This window comes from Balaenoptera borealis, assembly GCF_965194805.1.
Source record: "Balaenoptera borealis genome assembly, chromosome: 1".
Taxonomy (NCBI): Eukaryota; Metazoa; Chordata; class Mammalia; order Artiodactyla; family Balaenopteridae; genus Balaenoptera; species Balaenoptera borealis.
Genome location: NC_138860.1, coordinates 139237247 through 139256491, shown reverse-complemented (window position 1 = coordinate 139256491; position 19245 = coordinate 139237247). Strand labels below are relative to the sequence as shown.

Genomic DNA, 19245 nt, shown 5'->3' with positions numbered 1-19245 from the left:
GAGACCTATAGATGATAAGAAATATTATTTGCATGGAGGAATTAATGTTTCAAAATTCTCAGTTCTATTTTGTCCCCTTAAGTGGGTATTTTGCTGCAAGTTTATTTACACTTATAATTAGGTTAATGGGCATTTTACCCTGCAAAACTTAGCCTAGAACAGAGCTAATCATCATGAATTCTAGATTAGTAGAGTTTGGATTAGAGAAAATTTTTAGTTAATTTTCTAAACTATTGATTTAAACTGTGTACAGAGAGCTCTGAATTCCATAGGTATTTGCAAAATTATCAGCTTCAATTGGGATACTCACAGCAGTACTTTTTTCTAAAAAATAAGGATTTAAAGTGCATTTAAAGGGATTATTTAAAAAATCAGTTTAGGTACAAATGCATTGCTTTTATGACTTTTTCCCTAACAAATTACATTAAATGTCAGGATAGATCGGAGGTGAATTTCAAAAATAGTAAAAACACATGATGTAATAGACGTTTACTGTCAAGATCAAATGTCACAACTTAATATTTATTTTCATTGTGAGCTAGATGCTTTCTCCTGTCTGTTTTCAGGTCAATCAGTAAATAACCCGCTTGCAAAGCCATAGAGATAATCAGTTGGTTCGAAAGGCAATAGCTCCCTTCAAAAAACTGAAATCTGGGGGACTTCCCGGAGGTCCAGTGGTTAAGACTTCGCGCTCCCAATGCAGGGGGCATGGGTTCAATCCCTGGTCGGGGAACTAAGATACCGCATGCCACACGGTGCAGCCAAAAAACATGAAATATGATTGAGAGGACAAAATATATTCATAAAAAGAGCAGCAATAGCAAAGGTAATAATAGCTAAAAGTTAAATAGCCCTTACCATGTGCCAGACATCATGCTGAACACTTGACAGACGTTAACTTAGTGAAAGTTCACAAGAACCCTACGAGATGAGTACGATTATCATCCCATTTTATAGATGAGAGAATTGAAGCACAGAGTGGTTAAATGTTGTACCCAGGGTCACACAGCTGGTAAGTGGAGAGGGCAGGATCCCAGTCTGAACTGTGGCTGCGGAGGTCAGCGAGTAGCCAGTCACCTCACTGCATCCTGCATGTAGTGGCATTCAGACGCTAAAGCCAGAGGGATTCCAGAGGAGGCAAAGACCAGAGTGGTCAGGGAGAGTTTCACAGCAAGGATTCGATAAGTAGAGAGAAGCACATTCCAAACCTCTACTCCCCACCTCTACTATGAGCACCTCAGAACAGTCTTTTGTTTCGGTTTCTCTGGCTTTTAGCTCAATATCTACCTTAGAAATAGGAGAGCATTGGAAGAACAAAGGTTATTAGGCAAGAACATGCATGACATTTGCATGTGGACAACGAGGAGACCTATTCAACTAAAGTGATGCCATCATGTAGAGGTGTAGCAAGGGTAAGACCAGATCCCAAGTACTCTTAAGTGCCAGGCTAAGGATTAAGGCTCTATCCTCAGCAGCAGTGCTTCTCACACTCTAACATTCACCAAAATCACCTGGGGTCTTGTGAAATGCACATCCCGATTCCGTAGGTCCGAGGTGGGTCCGAGAGTCTGCATTTGTAGTGAGCTTCAAGTGATGCTGATGTTGCTTTCCCAAGACCACTCTTTGAGTAGCAAGAGTCTAGGTAACAGCAGGAAACCATTGCTGGAGCAGGGGGTGTGGATGGAGGGATAGGGGAGTGATGGACAAAAATCTGCCTATGCCTAAGTTGCAGCCAACAATTCTAAAGACTTCTAGATGTACAATGTTGTAATTAATTTGATGTATAGAACCTTTCTCAATATGCCTCACCCCTCCTTTCAGATGCCAGATGTCTTGCCTTAGGAAATGTTTTAAAACCACACCTTTCCTTTCTTTCATACAGAGCAAGGCTAAAGAGCTGCCTCTTTCTGCTGTACGTTTTATGGAAGAATTGGGTGAATGTGCCTTTGGAAAGATCTATAAGGGCCATCTCTATCTCCCAGGCATGGACCATGCTCAGTTAGTTGCTATAAAGACCTTGAAAGACTATAACAACCCCCAGCAATGGACAGAATTTCAACAGGAAGCCTCCCTGATGGCCGAACTACACCACCCCAATATTGTCTGCCTTCTAGGGGCTGTCACTCAGGAACAACCTGTGTGTATGCTTTTTGAGTATATGAATCAGGGGGATCTCCACGAGTTCCTCATCATGCGGTCCCCACATTCAGATGTTGGCTGTAGCAGTGATGAAGATGGGACTGTAAAATCCAGCCTGGATCATGGAGATTTTCTACACATTGCAATTCAGATTGCAGCCGGCATGGAATACCTGTCTAGTCACTTCTTTGTCCATAAGGACCTTGCAGCTCGCAATATTTTAATCGGAGAGCAACTTCACGTAAAGATTTCAGACCTTGGGCTTTCCAGAGAAATATACTCCGCTGATTACTACAGGGTGCAGAGTAAGTCTTTGCTGCCTATTCGCTGGATGCCCCCTGAAGCCATCATGTATGGCAAATTCTCTTCTGATTCAGATATCTGGTCTTTTGGGGTTGTCTTGTGGGAGATTTTCAGTTTTGGACTCCAGCCATATTATGGATTTAGTAACCAGGAAGTGATCGAAATGGTGAGAAAACGACAGCTGTTACCATGCTCCGAAGACTGCCCCCCCAGAATGTACAGCCTCATGACAGAGTGTTGGAATGAGATTCCTTCCAGGAGACCAAGATTTAAAGACATTCACGTCCGGCTTCGGTCCTGGGAGGGACTCTCAAGTCATACCAGCTCTACTACTCCTTCCGGCGGAAATGCCACCACGCAGACAACCTCCCTTAGCGCCAGCCCAGTGAGTAATCTCAGTAACCCCAGATATCCCAATTACATGTTCCCGAGCCAGGGTATTACACCACAGGGCCAGATTGCTGGTTTCATCAGCCCACCAATACCTCAGAACCAGCGATTCATCCCCATCAATGGATACCCAATACCTCCTGGATATGCAGCGTTTCCAGCTGCCCACTATCAGCCAACAGGTCCTCCCAGAGTGATTCAGCACTGCCCACCTCCCAAGAGTCGGTCCCCGAGCAGTGCCAGTGGGTCGACTAGTACTGGTCATGTGACCAGCCTGCCTTCATCAGGATCAAATCAGGAGGCAAATATTCCCTTACTACCACACATGTCGATTCCGAATCATCCCGGTGGAATGGGTATCACCGTTTTTGGCAACAAATCTCAGAAACCCTACAAAATAGACTCAAAGCAACCATCTTTGCTAGGAGACTCCAACATTCATGGACACACCGAATCTATGATCTCTGCAGAACTGTAAAATGCACAACTTTTGTAAATGTGGTATACAGGAAAAACTAGAAAGTCGTAGAAAAGATTTATATTCAAATGTTTTTATTAAAGTAAGGTTCTCATGTAGCAGACATTGCAACAAGTATCTTCTGTGAAGTTTAACTGTGTCTTACCAACCAGGGCAAACACCAGCCAGAAAAAAAACACTGTGGGATTAACACTCCATCAGGGTGTAGGCCATGCCACTGGGATTGGTACATCTGGTTTCAAGTACTGAAAACTGCAAACCAGTGAAGAGGAAACGAACCTTATGACTTAAGTATCAAACCAAAAAGGAAAGTCAAACGGTGCTTTGTGTATTCACCTTTGGCTGCCATGACTGTTCTCTCCCCAAAATGTATATACCATAGCATTTGTCTACCTGCTGTCTTTTCTTCAGGACAGATGTTCAGGAATTCCGTTGATTCAATTTAGACTCTATGCATGTTTGTATGGAAGTGATGTTCAGAATCAGTGAGGAAACTTTAGGCCAGATTTAAAATCCCAGATGGAAACGAGCCATAAGTGTAAGTTTCCCTGAAGCCTTCTACACAGTGGGGCTTCTTTGGGAATGTGAAAAGTGTGCCTCTTTGTGAGTCTCCTCTGTTGATCATGAAGGCTTTTTCCACAGTGTGTTTACACAAGCCCTTGAAATAACATAGGGCATCAGATCCTAACAAGGCTAGATGTGGATGCTGAAATTGACCGCTGGTTGATAGTTCACTGTGTTGCATTAGAAACGAGGCACCAAAGGCAGCACAGTCAGGAAAATGGCCCCTTGGCCTAGATCAGCATCCATGGGAAAGGAACAAGGGTTCCCATGGGGACAGCCTCACAGGAGCTTCCCTGGACCAATAACATTGAAGAATAGAGGTGTGGCTACAGACCAGCCCATCCATGCTTGCATCCTCCTGCTTATGAGCTGTCTAAGGTATGGGGGTGCATATCATCAGTGGACTCTGGGGAAGGAGGAAACTCTCTGACACCAATATCTAGTTAATTTAAAGTTTCTCTCACTTTTTTTTTTTTTTTTTTCTGATCTGGAAATGTTCACAGATTTTATTCTAGCACCAAGAGTTATGACAATGTATTCATAGTGTTAGTTGGAATCCAAAGACTATGAATTCTATTTGCAAAATATTACAGTATTTTTAAAAAACAAGTACTGAGTTCTCACTTCAAAGATTACCATGAACTGAAATTTTTAAGCTGGTAACTAGAAGCAACATGATCATTTTTGCCTTAGTGAGAGGAAGGAAGGTATCAAATGTGCATCTCATGCCTTACCTGCTAGCCATCTTCTGCCAAGTTTAGAATTCTTATGGGTTTCAAGTTCTATATAGAAAGGAATGTTATGATTGATTTTTCTCTTGTTAAAAGAATAACTCATTTATTCTAAGAGCAATGTCTCAAAGTCTCATTTTTTTATTTTACAGCTGAAGAGACTTATAAAGAGACTTACAGGATATAAAGTAATTCCTGGAAATGATATTTGATGAGGAGAATGTAAGAGACTTAGAAGCACGTTGACATTTCAATTTTGTAAAACAAAAAATTCAATTAGGATAAGAAATCAAAGAAATATGTTTACCAAAATGTGTTGCAATTTTCCCAAACACTGAATCTTCAGACAACAAATGTGGACTTATAGGTACTGTGAACACAAAGAATTGGCTATATTCAGATTTATTCAGAAATAAATTAAGACACATTTTTATGGCATAAATAAGCTGATTCAGAAGTTACATTTCTTAACTTTAGGTAGAGGAGAATATTTGTATCCTTTTGTTGCTATGCAACTGTTTAATGATGAAGATTCAAACCACAGTTTTGTATATCATAGGACAATCAATTGTTTTCCAAGAATATTTATTATTTTAAGTAAACACAATTACAGCGAACCTGAGTTTTTCTAGGAGTCCCTTAAAGGGAAAGTAGCATTCCATGAGCCAGTAAGATATCTACTCTGGAAAAACATTACTATGGGTAAAAAATAAATTCAAATTAGTTTTTTATAAAGAACTATAACATTTATTTTAAACATTTTATAATTACTGAAGTCATTAAGGTGAGCAAACTAAATTTCAAAACCACTTGTAATAATGTATTTTATAATAGCACTGTGATACTACATAACACAGCCCCTTTTGTATTAAAATAGTATTTTTTTCACAGACTGAAAAATATCTTTTGCTTTGTGGACAATGTTTTGTAAGATGACCTTATTTTCAGATCTTTTCTCTTTTTTGCACAAAACTATGTTTATGGTTTGTATCACAGAAGTGAAATATATCTCTGCATTTTTATATCTGGTCTGTTTCCTTGTTTCCTTTGTTTGTTTTTAACTCGATATAGATTTTCTTCAAATATATAATGGCAGTATTCAGATATCTCGCCCTATCATATCTTTCCTTATTTTCACTGCATGCATTTAATCACTGTATTACTTAATGTTTGATTTGTTATTATGGGCATTTCAAATAGACAAGCATGGAATTGTAATGACAAGAAGCTTATTTTATATTGAGGATATATGCATTTGTATTTCACACACCAGAGATGATATTAAACACTGATTATTTTATGCTGCTGTTTATTAAAAATGTTTACCATAAAATATTATTTCCTGAATATTGCTATCATGGAGGTATTTGGGAACTTTAATATTATCTCTCCTAATGTTTGACATTTCATAGAAAGAGGAATCATAATTCCTATTTACTGCTATTTCATTGAAATGATTATTTTTAAGTAAGCTTTTAAAATAGACTTGGACATTCTTTTGCTAGTGACCATAGGTGGAAGGCAGAATCCCAATGACTTTATGACCATATATCACCCACCTATATATGGCAAGATTCTAATGTTTAAAATCAAAATAATATATTGAATAATTACTTGACAATCAAATGTAATGTGAAAATTGGTTTTTAAAGTTGCATCTTTTTCTGCCTTGATGTTTCCATGTGAACTTAGACATCAAAAATCATCTTAGAATTCTGAAGAAGAAAAAGCTGTGTACATCTTATGTTCAACTTAGACTCCAACCATATTGATAAAATAAAAGAAATGTGGCCATTTAATTGTCACAGCTTATCTTTATGACCTTATTTGCCCAAAAGAAAGAGCTCCCCATCTGGCGATTAATACACACTGTCAAGGAAAATGAGTATCATTATGAAAGTTCAAAGAACTTGTCCATTTCTGCTATTTAATACAGAAGGGGATACAATAAAACCTTCAGGGCCTTATCCATCTGTTTTAGGTACAGCTCTTGTCACCGCCTCAGCGATCAAACTCAATAAAGCAATCACTTCACATGGCAGTGAGATCGGTGTCAGGCTGGGTTTCTCCCTCTCACTTGAATTCCTCAATCTGCCCTTCACTCCCATTTCCTTCTTATGTCTCCAGGCTCTTCCCCTCCCACCATCCCCAATTCCTTCAACTCTGTGATTGGGGCCTTACCCTTAATTCCTTAATCACCAACATCTGCAGGCTCACAGCACCACCTTGGATAATGCCTCCTACAAACCACTCAGTACTGATTAAAGACGGGCTCTATTATCTACACACCTTCAAAGATGGTTACCTATCTCAGGGGTTCTCAAAGTGTGGTCCTCAGACCAGCAGATTTGGAACTTGTTAGACATGCAGATTCTCAGGCCTCACTTCGAAGTACTGAATCAGAAATTCTGGGGTGGGATCCAGCAATAAGTGAGAATTATAGGCCAGCCTAAAGGCCTGGGGTTGGAAGGTGGGAGGATGGTCATCTACATCCTCAGCAATGTGTATATAAACATTTAAGAACATTTCAGCCACTTTAGTCCCCTTAAAGGTAGTCAAGTTTTACTTCATCAAAAATTCAACACTAAAAAAAAAAAAACAAAAAACTTCAATGCTAAAAATTTTGCATTAACCATTTGGCAATTGGTTATATTTTCTGTAGTTGTTCACTTGGATAGAAAAGTAACAGCACCTAGATTTGCCAAGAATATACTCCTTGTCTAGTTCACTCAAGACCACATTCTTGGAAGGTAACCAAAAGTTTTTTCTTTCATATGGACAAGCTCAAAAGAGTTGGTCTCTTTGTGTACCTTTTTTCTTGACTCCTTGCATTGCTGATTAACACAACTAAAGGAACTCTCCTCTGCTTTGCAACTTGAGGTCAAGGATAGGCTAGTCTTTCTTGGGAGGGGGGAAGGCCCAGCTCCCGGTAAGCATCAAGCAGAAGCAGCTGCAGAGGCTGCCCACCTCCCCTGAGCTTCCTGTGACAACCTGACCCAGTTGGCTGCATGCAGTCACCTGTGGCCGGTCCCACTGTGTTCCTTTGCCAGCTGCAGTCTGTCAGTCCCCACTGGCTGGCCTTGAGTGCTCCTCTGCTCCGCTGTGCTCCCCACTGCCTCTGGAGGGCGGAAAACTCTGGGGGAGGTACGAGAGGAAGCTCAGACTCTTAATTTATAGAGCATTTTTTTCAACCAAGAGTTCAAACGCTAAGGAGGAAATGCTATGTTAGAGGAGCAGAAGGAGAGAGGGAGCACGCACATAAGAGGAAAAGTTTTGCAGCTAAAAGATGACTGCGCCTGACGTTTGTTACCATAAATGCCAAGAGTATTAGGAAGCTGGTAACTCAGAGGAAGGAGAGCCTTACAAACCATCAAAGCACCCAAGGTCAGTGTAATCCTCTGGGAAATTAGGCTGGAAAGGCTTCAAAACATAGAGACGTACAGGGAGAAGGTCTGCTGACATATTTATGACCACTTGAATCCTAGGCACCTATGAATTGCTTATTCACACGAGGACTATGACATTTGCTGACCAGGCCCGACATGACACTGATCCTCACCCAAGTGACCAGGTTAGTAGCTATTCTTATCCAAAAATGGTTAAATTAGGAGAACGACTCCTAAGATCAGATAGGGCATTACTGTACTTACATGTACTTACACTTGTTAAAAGGTCAATATCTCAAGAGGTCAACATGCTGAAATAAAGTTAAGGGGATATTCAATTCGCAGGAAAGTGGTTCTAAAGGTCAATCTTCATGGACCTATGTTCTTGAATGTAAATTCAAAGACACACACGAAACTACAGAACTGGCTGCACAGAGACATAGATTAATGCTCAAGCTCTCCATGGCCGTAGAGGCACATGTAATTTGCATCAGAAATAGGTGGAGATCAGGCTCCATTCTATGACAGGTGCTCCTTGGGCATTAGGAATGTAACTCCAGTTATCATTGGGGTCCATCCTAACACAGTTCCCTGAAAGGTTTCTTTTGAGTCTGGGCCCCTTAGAATCACTTGAAAGGAGCTGAAACTCCCCAATGGCATGATCTAGGTAGTTTACTAAGAGTCAACCTGATAAGACTAAAACTAATATTAAGGCTAAATGACAGTTTAGGACTGAATTGTACTTCCAGAGTTCACTCTGGAAATGGAGTGTATTAGTCGTATTGGTCAGCCTGGCTGCAGTAATAACTGCAAAATCTCAGCAGCTTGCCTTGCAGGAGCCAATGTTCATTTCTCACTCATGTCAGTCAGCAGAGGTGGGTCAGCTGCTGTAGCTGCTCCCGGGTCCCTGCAGGACACACTGTTCCCATGGCACAGGGAAAAGAGCAAGAGGCAGAACTGAAACAGTCACTCATAAAACTTGCGCTCAGACATGCTGTATACCACGTCCACCTCTCAAGTTCTCTTGGTCAACGCAAATTCTGAGGCCAAAGCTGACCGTAGGACATGGATGAATCTTGACTTACTGAGAGACACTGCAAGCCACGCCGTCACAGTCAGGGGCAAGGAGGTAGAACCTTCTTCCAGGGAAGAGGGTGAATAGTTGGGAACAAAAACACAATCCCCAGCCCAGCTGAAGCCCTGAGTACATAGAGTCAGTATAGCAAACCCAGGGCACCAGCGCCCTTCTCTCTTGTGTTTGTGGCTAATCACTAACATGCTCTTCCCAGCTGAGCTCAGATTTCGCCTTAACAGTTTCAACATACTGCTCTAGATAACCTACTGATCAGTCAAGAATAGCACCAGGAATGAAACTTATTAGCCAGCCCTACAATAGGGCAATAGTTGCCAAACCCGGTCATTATCACAATTGTCTGGGGAGATTTTAAAAATTCTAAGTTCTCAAGACCACCCCAGAATGTGCCATAAAAGTGACCATAAAATCTATAAATTCTTCAGACATAGCATCCGACACTATGTGTCCACCGCCCGCCCCCCACTTCACGGACCCTGGATGAGGAGAATGGCGCAGGCACATGTACTTTTCAATGGCTCCTGCACGTGATCCGGATGACCTTGAGTAAGTAAAGCAATCTCTACTTCCTTATCTGTAAAATGGTATAAATTTAGCATAGAGGTTGAGAGTAAAGGTTCTAATGTCAGACTGCCTGGGTTTAAATCTCCCCTTCACCTTTTGGTAACCATGTGAATTTACACAAGTTACTGAACTGCTGTTTCTTCATCTGAAAATGTATCCACTTCATAGAATTGAAGCTAAGTAATGTAAATGAGTTGCAGAGAAGAGCGCCTGACACAAAAGTTCTCAAAAACACAGTATATACAATTTTATCAGTTTTCTCTAATACCTGTCTTTCAGAGTTGATATAAGCATTTAATGAGAACATATACAAATATATGAGAAGTATCTGGCACATAGGAGGTGCTCAAAAAGTGACAATGTTGCTATCATTATTCCATGTGTTTTAAACAATTTTTATAAAGCGATACATTATTTTCTAATGTGGTAAAATATTGAGAGCACAAATATCCTACTTAATTATTCATGCACATGCCATAACGTAGAACACTCCATACTGGTGCCAGTGAAGTGGGAGTGGGCTTAACCCATGAATGTTTCATCATCTCCCTTCAAACCACCCCTAATAAACACACACTAAGTAAAAACAGCTTCAAGACACATCGCTAAGCTATCCCTAAACCATATGTCATCACTTACACCCCCTCCAAGCTGATTGCCACCTCAAAGCTTCTCCCATGTTGAAATTCTGGAACTCCCCGGGGGGCAACTGAGAGCACTATGCAAAGGTATATTAAAAGCTTGGTCCGCCTTTGTAGAGATAAACGTGAAAGAAGCCTAGAATAATTGTATCCTTTAACCAGTCCCCCTGCCCCCAACACACACACACACACTTAACAGTCACAGTCGTACTTAGATATTATGAAATGCAGTATCTCTCAGTGATTGGTGTTCCCATGTTGGGAACAAAGTGAAAGGAGACATGATTCTCCTAAAACACTTCAGCGCAAGTAAAGTACCCAAGCAGGCACTGCATTCCTTCATCACAGGCATCGCTAAAATCCTCTCCTGATGTAATTCTGGGCATGATGTTTCAGAACTATGATTACGAGGTCTGGGCACCAGCCTGCCATGAAAAACAAACAGACACAAACCTTTAAACACCAACTCCAAAAACAAACAGCTGTTACCAAGTTGTCTATACAACCCCCACCCTGAAAAGGTTCTTGAAGCCCAAGCTAGGGTAGCCAGTGGTGCCAGTTTACCAGGGATTATGCCAGTTTTAGCCCTGAAAGTCCTTTTTCCTATGAATTCCCCCAGTCCCAGGCAAACCTGGACTCTGGGTCGCCCTAGCTAAAGCAAAGAAGGTGAAATAAAAGCCAGCATGTATTGATTTTGAGTCCCCCTCTGTTAGGTAGACACAAATATAGATATAAATAGTGATCAAGGGGCCCCTGCATCTCAGGTGCCTGACAGGGAGAGACCAAATTATGTTACAGCTAACACAATTCTGAAATTTGGGGGAGCCTGCAACTTCAGCTTTACAAAGGGGAACCAAGTGTTTCTTTGAGCCTAGACTTTTATAAGCTAAAATAAAATTTTTAAATGAGAAATTTCAGGAATTCAAGTCACTGAACTATGCTGCCTACCTCTTTCTTCCTGTTTGATCTTTGAAGATTAGCATTCAGTATTTTTCATGACATTTATATTGAGGAAGGAATATAAGATTATTAAAAGCAGAGAAACTCAATATTGGGAACACACATCAAAAGGTCTTCAAGACAAAGAAGGGATCATATGATTTGAAACCAGAGTTACTAGAAGCATGTGTGCTGCACTTCATTTTCTAGTTAACAGTGTAACATACGTCAAAATATGATTTAAAACGCTTCTCACAGCTGAGCTGACATTTGGCGATCCTCAGCCCCCTTTTGCTCTTGAGGATGGGGGTTCAAATCCAAATGAGGTTAACACTTTGTACTGGTACATATTCCTGGTGGATGAGAAAAACAGTCTTTTAGTTTAAGTAAAAACGAAAACATCTGTTCCACTCCTGAGGGAAAGAATTGTTTTTAAAAAGAGGGGGAGGGGATTCTTGGTTGTTAAAGCTGGAGATGGCCTCAGTAACTTTGCAAATGTTTAATAAAATAGACTGTCAGGTGCCTTGCTCACCGAGGATGATGAAAACTTGTGCATGAGCCTTGGTTCACTTCATTTTTCAGGATGCCATACCCATGTTACCCCCCTAACCCTGTCTAAAGCCATATGTTAATGTCTATCAACTGGTCCCAAGTTCTTTCCACACTAAATCAGGTAAATCCAGCTCAGTAAGTGACTGACCTTGTGCCACAAAGCTTGTCTTGGTCAGTAGCTGTGCACTCTGGGTAAGAAGTAGTATAAGTTAGCTATTGCTACATAACAAAATACCACAGACTTAATATCTTAAAACAATACCATTTATTAGCCCACAACTCTCTCGGTCAGATCTCGGTAGGGCACGACTGAATTGTCTGCTCAGGGTCTCACAAGTATTGGCCAGGTTATGTTCTAATTTGAAGTTCAGGTCCTCTTCCAAGTTCATGTGTTTGTCCCACAATTCAGTTGCTATGGTTGTAGGACTGGGGCCCTGATTCTCTTGCTGGCTATGAGCCAGCAGCCACTCTCAGCTCCTAGAGGCTGCCCAAATTCCTTGCCTCCTGGCCCCTTCCATTTTCAAAAGTGTCAACAGAGGATCTCCCTCACGTGGAATCCCTCTCATGCTTTCAATTACTCGCCTTAGGAAGAGCCCAGTCCCATTTAAGGGCTCACCAGATTAGGACAGGCTCACCCAGGATAATCTCCCTTTCTTAAAGTCAACTATGCCACATAAGTCAACTTAATCACAGGAGAAAAATCTATCATATTCACAGTCCTGAGGATTATGCAGGGGTGGAGCTCTTGGAGGTCATCTTAGAATTCTGCCTACCATAAGAAATATAATGCAACATTTCTCTTTTCAATCCTTTGTACTGTAGTGCATAGTTTCTTAAGCTTTTTACATCACAGGCTATTATTAAAATTAATGAATTCCATGGCCCCTGTTCTACCCCCCAAAAAAAGTCTATGTGCACACACATACACATAGATATACAGACACATACAAAGTTGTCCACAATTTCAGCCACCCTACCCACACCCTGAGAAGTCAATCCACATTTAAAACTCTGTAGATGGAGGCAGAATAAGCTGGAGAGATGAAGGGGATTCCTTGAAGTATTTTAAGCAGAGAATTACATGATCACATGTTTAGTTTAAATAATTACTGTCAAGTTTTATGACAGGCAAGTGTGGAGACAGGGAATATAGTATAAAGATGTTCTGTGTTCTAGCAAGAGATCACGAGGCTGTGCTCTTGGGCACTGGTGGTAAGGTGTGAGAAGAAGCTAGAAAAGCAGCAGGTCTTGGTAAGTGATTAAATGTAAGTCATGAGGAAGAGGAGGAGTCAGAGCAAACCTCAAGTTTCCAGCTTGAGAAACTGGGTAAAACAAACAGGATAGAAGGCTGCTTGAGAGGATGGAAGGTAATGAGTTTATTTTTGCATATTTTGAGTTTGAAATGTCCTTGAGACAGCCTGGTGAGAACCAGGCAGCTGGGTATACTAGTTTGAAGTCCCAAGGAGAGGGCAAGGCTAGCAGTAGATTTGAGGGGTCATAGGAGAATATACCAGCTTGATTTTCACTGCACTAAAGTACCATATATATACCAATTTCTAAAACTTCAGAACAAAGAATGCTTTAATTTTATCTTTCTCTCTTACTTTAACTTAATTTCTCCTAGAGTAAAATTTTACACAAAAAACAAAGGAGTCTGCATTTTTTATCACAGTGTTCCCCTATCAGAGTAGAAGGAAGGACCACAGGGCCACCACAGTATCATCAAAAAACCTAGCTAATATTCCCAAATTGGGTCCATTACTTTCTCACAGAAGCAGCCCTTTCTTCTCTTTCACCATACATTGCCAGTCCTACATAAATCCAAGTGAAAATCTGATGGCATCTGAAAGAGAGCCCCCCAAAATTCAATCTCAGGTCCTAGTTGACATTTTAATATCAACTAGAAAAAAATCCTTTGTATTCAGTTCTATGAAACACAGAATCAAATCATTTTATTGTGCCAAATGTTAGTAAAGTTAAGATGCTGTTGGGAATTTCTAAGCTACCCTACCTGGACATGAAATTGACCATGGGAGCCTTCTAAATGGTCTCCTGCACAATCCATTCTCCACAAGGCAGCCAGAGTAACTTTGTAAATGTAAAGCAGAGCATGACACTCTCATGCTTAAAGCCATTCAATGATTCCCATTTCTATTCAAATAAAACCCAAACTTCGCACCGTGTAGGGCTCCATCCTAATCACATCTCCGCCATGTTCTCTCAGGCCCTCCCTGGTTCCCTTTTGAAGCCTAGCTTTTTCCCGACTGCGAACTATTGTGTTTTCCTCTTCCCGGAACTCTTTGCCCTCAACATTTCTTATAGCTGGCTCCTTCTCATCTTATCTTTTATGTATCACCTCCAAGTCCACTCCTGACCAAGGCCTTCCCTGACCACCATTTCTAACCCTTAACTACCTACTCTCTATCACATTACTGTTTTATTGTCTATATACACTTGTGATCTGAAATTATGATTTTTGTTTCGTACACTTGTTTTGGTTTTGTATATTTACTTACTGAATACTGGAGCCAAAAGGGCAGTCACTTCATCTTTATCGTTCCATAGCACATGAGAAGTGCTAAATAAATATTTGTGGAATGAATGAACTCATTGAACTGATGTCCTGTTTCCATAAAATTAGTAAATAAATAGCAAGAAAAAAAAAAAGCACTCTGAGCAAGGATGGCAGTTTCTGTAGTTGACACCGTCAGGTTAAAGCCTTTAAGTAGCTCACAGTGGGCTGGAGAATGCAATGGGCAATTGTGATACAGCCTGATAAATACTAACAGGGTCCTCTAGCATCACAAGAAAGGAGCCTAATCTTGTCTTAGGGGATTCCATAAGGAATCATAGGCAAAGGTAAATCTGAACGATGAGTGAAGGAAAAATGTGGGAAGGAAGGATGGAAGGAACGTGGTAAATGTCTAGACAGAAGGGACAGCAGGTGCAAAACTCTCCGGCAAGAGATGGGAATCTGAGAAATTCTAAGTAGTTCCCTGTTGTGGAGCATTCTCCCAGAGTAACTGTAGGATTCGATGACATAATAAGGTACGCGATCATATCGTGAACGCTAACGTGCCATATAAGTTATTATAAATAAGCGCAGACCTGTACTACTGGTCACTTATTACCTGATGGTTTCTGATATTCAAAGAAAAAGAAAAGATTATTTCGGAGAAGGACTTCGAGTGAAGGCTTCTCTGACTTACGGACTTCATGCTAGATCCTCTGACTTCACCCCTCCTCCCCCCCACCCCAGCTGGGTAGAGTCCAAAGTTGGTGGACCTCGCTGGCGCACGGGGCGCGGGGGTGGAGGGGGGCCTCAACAACGGCTCTCATTGGCCTTTCAAACTGAACCGGTTGGACGATTGGCTGCGGAGGTTTCCAGAGGCCGCCCCATGTCGCTGATTGGATGAGGAGCGGCAAAGCTCCCACCTCCTTCCCTCTAGTCCCCCTCGGTCCAGTTGCTTGGCAACCGATTGGCATCCTCCGGCCGAGCCGGCACCCAGTGAGTTACACCTGTGAAGCGGAGACAACAACCGGCTACGACCGCCCTACGCTTACGCCTCTCACGCCCACTTCACGCACAAGCAACACGGGTGGTCCCAGTAGCTCGTCCAAGTTTGCCTTCAGATGGGCTGTGGGCTGGTCCTGCAGTGACGCACCGCAGTCGAGAAAGTGCTCAAGTCTTCCTTCTGAAGTCCTTCAGAAGAGTCAGAGGAGAAAAAAAGTCACCGTTATATGTCCAACTTAGAGCCACTTACCTTGGGAGCACACAGCGTTCTGAGGCTCGGTCGAGAAAGCAAGTAATTTATGTCAGTTAACTAGGTGCGGGAAGGTGACCCATAACCTCAGACACCTGCCTCAGAGCGAACCCTGGGAGTGCGGGGACAAGTGCCAGACTCTTTGCTGCCTTATCATGTACAGCAGAGCTTACATCTTGCTGCAAAGAGAATTCCAAGAGTTGAAGAAGAACAATTATGAGGTGAGTACTGGAGACCTGGAGGGTGTGTTTCATTGGAGTACCAATTTTTAAAAGCAGTTTAATCTGTGTTTATTCTATAAGGCATAATTTAGTTAAACATAATTTGCCACTACAGACTTGTTTAATGAACCTATTTCAGTATAATAATCTACTTCATAATAATAACAACTATTTGTACTTCATAATAATAGTTAACAATATTGAGCACACTATGCTGAGTAATTTATGGGCATTTAAGCCCTGAATATCAGGGTCTATCAGGTAGTAAGTGACTAGTAGGTCCAGGGTTGCACTCATTAATTACAATACTATAAAATAAGTTCGTGATGTTTTGTTTTACCTACCAGAAACCTAAGCCTCAGAAAGGTTCAGTAAATATTTGGCCACAGGATTCCATCACAGGGTTTTCTACTACTTCCTGTCTAGTGCACTTTTTGCCAACTTCTGTCACATATAACACAGAAGCGCCTTTCCCTTATAATTTTAACACAGAGGAAGGCTTTGCCCCGAGTGCCACCAATGAGGTTTCAGTGTTCATAGGCTGTTCAGTGGTTGCCATAGGCTGTTTCATCACATACAATATGGAGAATTTAAAAATGGAAGGGGCTAGGGTGTACTTAGAAAGAATAGAAAGCTGTGCATAGAAAGAGGGTGTAACATGCTTACCAACAGCTGCATAAGGTGTAGTTCAATGGCATTGCTCTGTTTCCACTCCTGCCATAGAAGTATTGCCTTAACAGAAGATGTCGGGAACGATTATTGAGTTCAACAACAAACATCCGAGAGGTATGAAAGTAACATTTGATGTTCTTTCTGCGCCACCTGAATTTTGTGGCTTTCTGTTGAAAGAAAATCTGTTGAAGGGAGAAGTGTTAGGTAAATATAGATAATGTAGATAATAGAGATGTAATGTTTATCCAGACTAGCACTTAACATACTTAATAACTATGTGGTTGCTCAGAAGTATTTATTGACTATATTTAAGTGTATTCCTCAGCATAACCAATAACCTTATTCTATGAAATACATTCTTGTCCCTCCTTTGGAATAATACCTCAAGTGTAGGAATATTTTATTTTTATATATGAGCGTAATTTTAGAGTTGTGTTTTTCTTAATGAAAATTTTTTTAGTTCATGCCTTATATAGCATCCATATGGTTTTTAAAATCTTTGAAGAAATGCATGCTTTCCAACTATTTCTTTCATTTTGAATTTGAGTCTTACATTGTCTATTGTCTTACATAAGCCACACATTCTAGTCTTGACCTTACCGTCCCACTTGTGATTTGCACACTACGGATTTATTTAAAATTTGCTATTGCACATGTTTTCTGGACTCTATCTTAACTTCTGTGTAATAAGGCAATATATAACACCTTCCCAAAATAAAAAATATTTATCAGAAAAAGAAAACATAGAGCTTTTGGAATTCATTGTAATCTAATATCTGATTTTCCAAGCTGCAATAAATATTTAATCTTTTTTCTGCTTTAATTTTTCTTAATTAAAGGGTATTACTGGCTTTCCTGTAAGTGAAGATATGATGCAATGGGAAGTTGATATTGAAGGTCTACAGAATACAGTTTGGCATGGTTTGTGCTTTCAAAACCAATTTACTTTTTTAAAAGTCTGTATTATTAGCCTATTTTCTTTAAGGTTGCATTGTATAAATTTTCTAGAATTCCTAAAGTATTTACATGTAATTTTTTCATTATATGGCTTAATTTTTTGCCATTTGTCAACATGGATGGAAATTTCAGGTTTGAATTTTTCTTTATGCCCAATCTTAATGTTACCATGTTTTTAAGAAGCACACACAGGAAAGCATATCAATTGAGAATATCATCTAACAGTCTTCCATGAAATCAGAGAATAGCTAACAGAATGCCTATTGGCAGAAAAATCCCACAATTATGTCTCATGTTTTTCCTCTATGATTTTCCCACTAATTTCCATAAATCAAATTCTCAAGCAGACTAGGCCACTATAAACTTTAATGACCACACACTCTTACAGTTGCGGATTAACAAGATATATTTGTTTAGTGAGGTAGGGGAGAAAAACATGTAAGTGGATAATTACAATAAAATATAACATGTTCTATTATGGATTTTGAATGGAATACCGAGGAGGCAGTGATTAGTTAATTTTGCCTTGGAGAGTCAGGAACAGCTTCCCAAGGAAGTGGCACTTGAGTTGGGTCCTAAAGAATGTGTGAGAATTCACCAGGTTTAGAATCAGAAGGAAATCCAGGCAGAGTAAACAGCCTTACATGAGGTGGCAAGAGAGGGTTCTGGAGCAGTGAGTTCAGTAAAGATGAGATACACAGTGAAGGGGCCGGGTGTTAGGGGGACAGAGTCAGTGGGTAGAAAGGACTGGTGGGAATGTGGCTGAAAACATGGAATTAGATTGTGAGGAGTCTATTACACCATCTAGAGGAGTCTAGGCATCCTATAATCCAATTTACTTATTAATACAATAAAACTCTAGGGACCTTGGGGAGGCTCAACTGTAGGAATAAACTTCAGTGTTAGGTTACAGTTAATCAGTTCAACATGACACTTCAGTGAAAATGTTTCTTTTTGTATCACAGGATCATTCTTCCAACTGAGAATAAATTTTACATCGGAGTATAATTTTGTCCCTCCGGTTGTGAAATTTAGAACAATTCCTTTTCATCCAAATGGTAAGGAACAAATGAAATTTTTATCATCACGGGTTCTGTCCCCATTAACCTTGTTCTTTGTTAGTGTTTAATAATGTTTCTTTTTAATTACTTTGTTACGATTATAAAAGTAAGCATGCTTATAGGGGAAAATATTAAAAGGCAGAAAAAAATTATCACCTGAATCCTAATTCAGAGAGATACTCTTCTCTATATTTAACCAAATTTATTTCCTTCTTCTATGTATGCATTTTATCTACATAGTTGAGTTATTACACAAAGTTTTATATATTTTTACTTAAAATGACATAATACGTTTATTTCTGCAATATTAAACATTCTTCAAAATATAATTTTTAATGACTGAATGATAAACTTAATTCCTGTATTGTTCAATATTTTAGTTGGATCTAATATTTTACTATAAAAATAATGCACAGACAAATTAACATTTTAGAAAGAAATAAGTTAGATTGCTACTTCAAGTCATATGCGAAGTAAATTCTTGATCGATTACAAATGCAAAAAATTTTAATGCTAAAAAGAAAATCTAATAGAACTTTTATGGGTGTGGTGAGGAAGGCTTTTCTAAAAACAACAAATCCTAGAAACCATGAGAAAAGCATGACACATTAAACTACATAAACTTTTTAAGACTTCTCTATAGCTAACAACATTATAACCAGAGATAAAAATACACTGACTTTTGCAAACAGAGGGAAAATATTTGCAATGCATAAAATAGAATATTTATAATATGTAAAGACCACTTGTGGATCAGTAAGAAAAAACAGAAAGCAACAGAAGAATGGAC

General features: G+C 40.0%; 2 protein-coding genes across 2 annotated transcripts in view; both read left to right on the top strand.

The window, feature by feature from the left end:
• The window catches only part of ROR1 (receptor tyrosine kinase like orphan receptor 1), a 403988-nt gene extending 398361 nt beyond the window's left edge, over positions 1–5627 (top strand). The window contains exon 9 of the mRNA XM_082356666.1: positions 1883–5627. Coding sequence (XP_082212792.1) covers positions 1883–3310 — 1428 coding nt within the window. The 3' untranslated portion in view covers positions 3311–5627. The remainder of the gene's footprint in view (positions 1–1882) is intronic.
• Positions 5628–5775: 148 nt separating this feature from the next.
• Positions 5776–19245, top strand: part of UBE2U (ubiquitin conjugating enzyme E2 U) — a 73993-nt gene continuing 60523 nt past the window's right edge. The window contains exons 1-3 of the mRNA XM_082358875.1: positions 5776–15765; positions 17277–17358; positions 18360–18452. Of these exons, the coding sequence (XP_082215001.1) occupies positions 15700–15765; positions 17277–17358; positions 18360–18452 (241 nt within the window). The 5' untranslated portion in view covers positions 5776–15699. The remainder of the gene's footprint in view (positions 15766–17276; positions 17359–18359; positions 18453–19245) is intronic.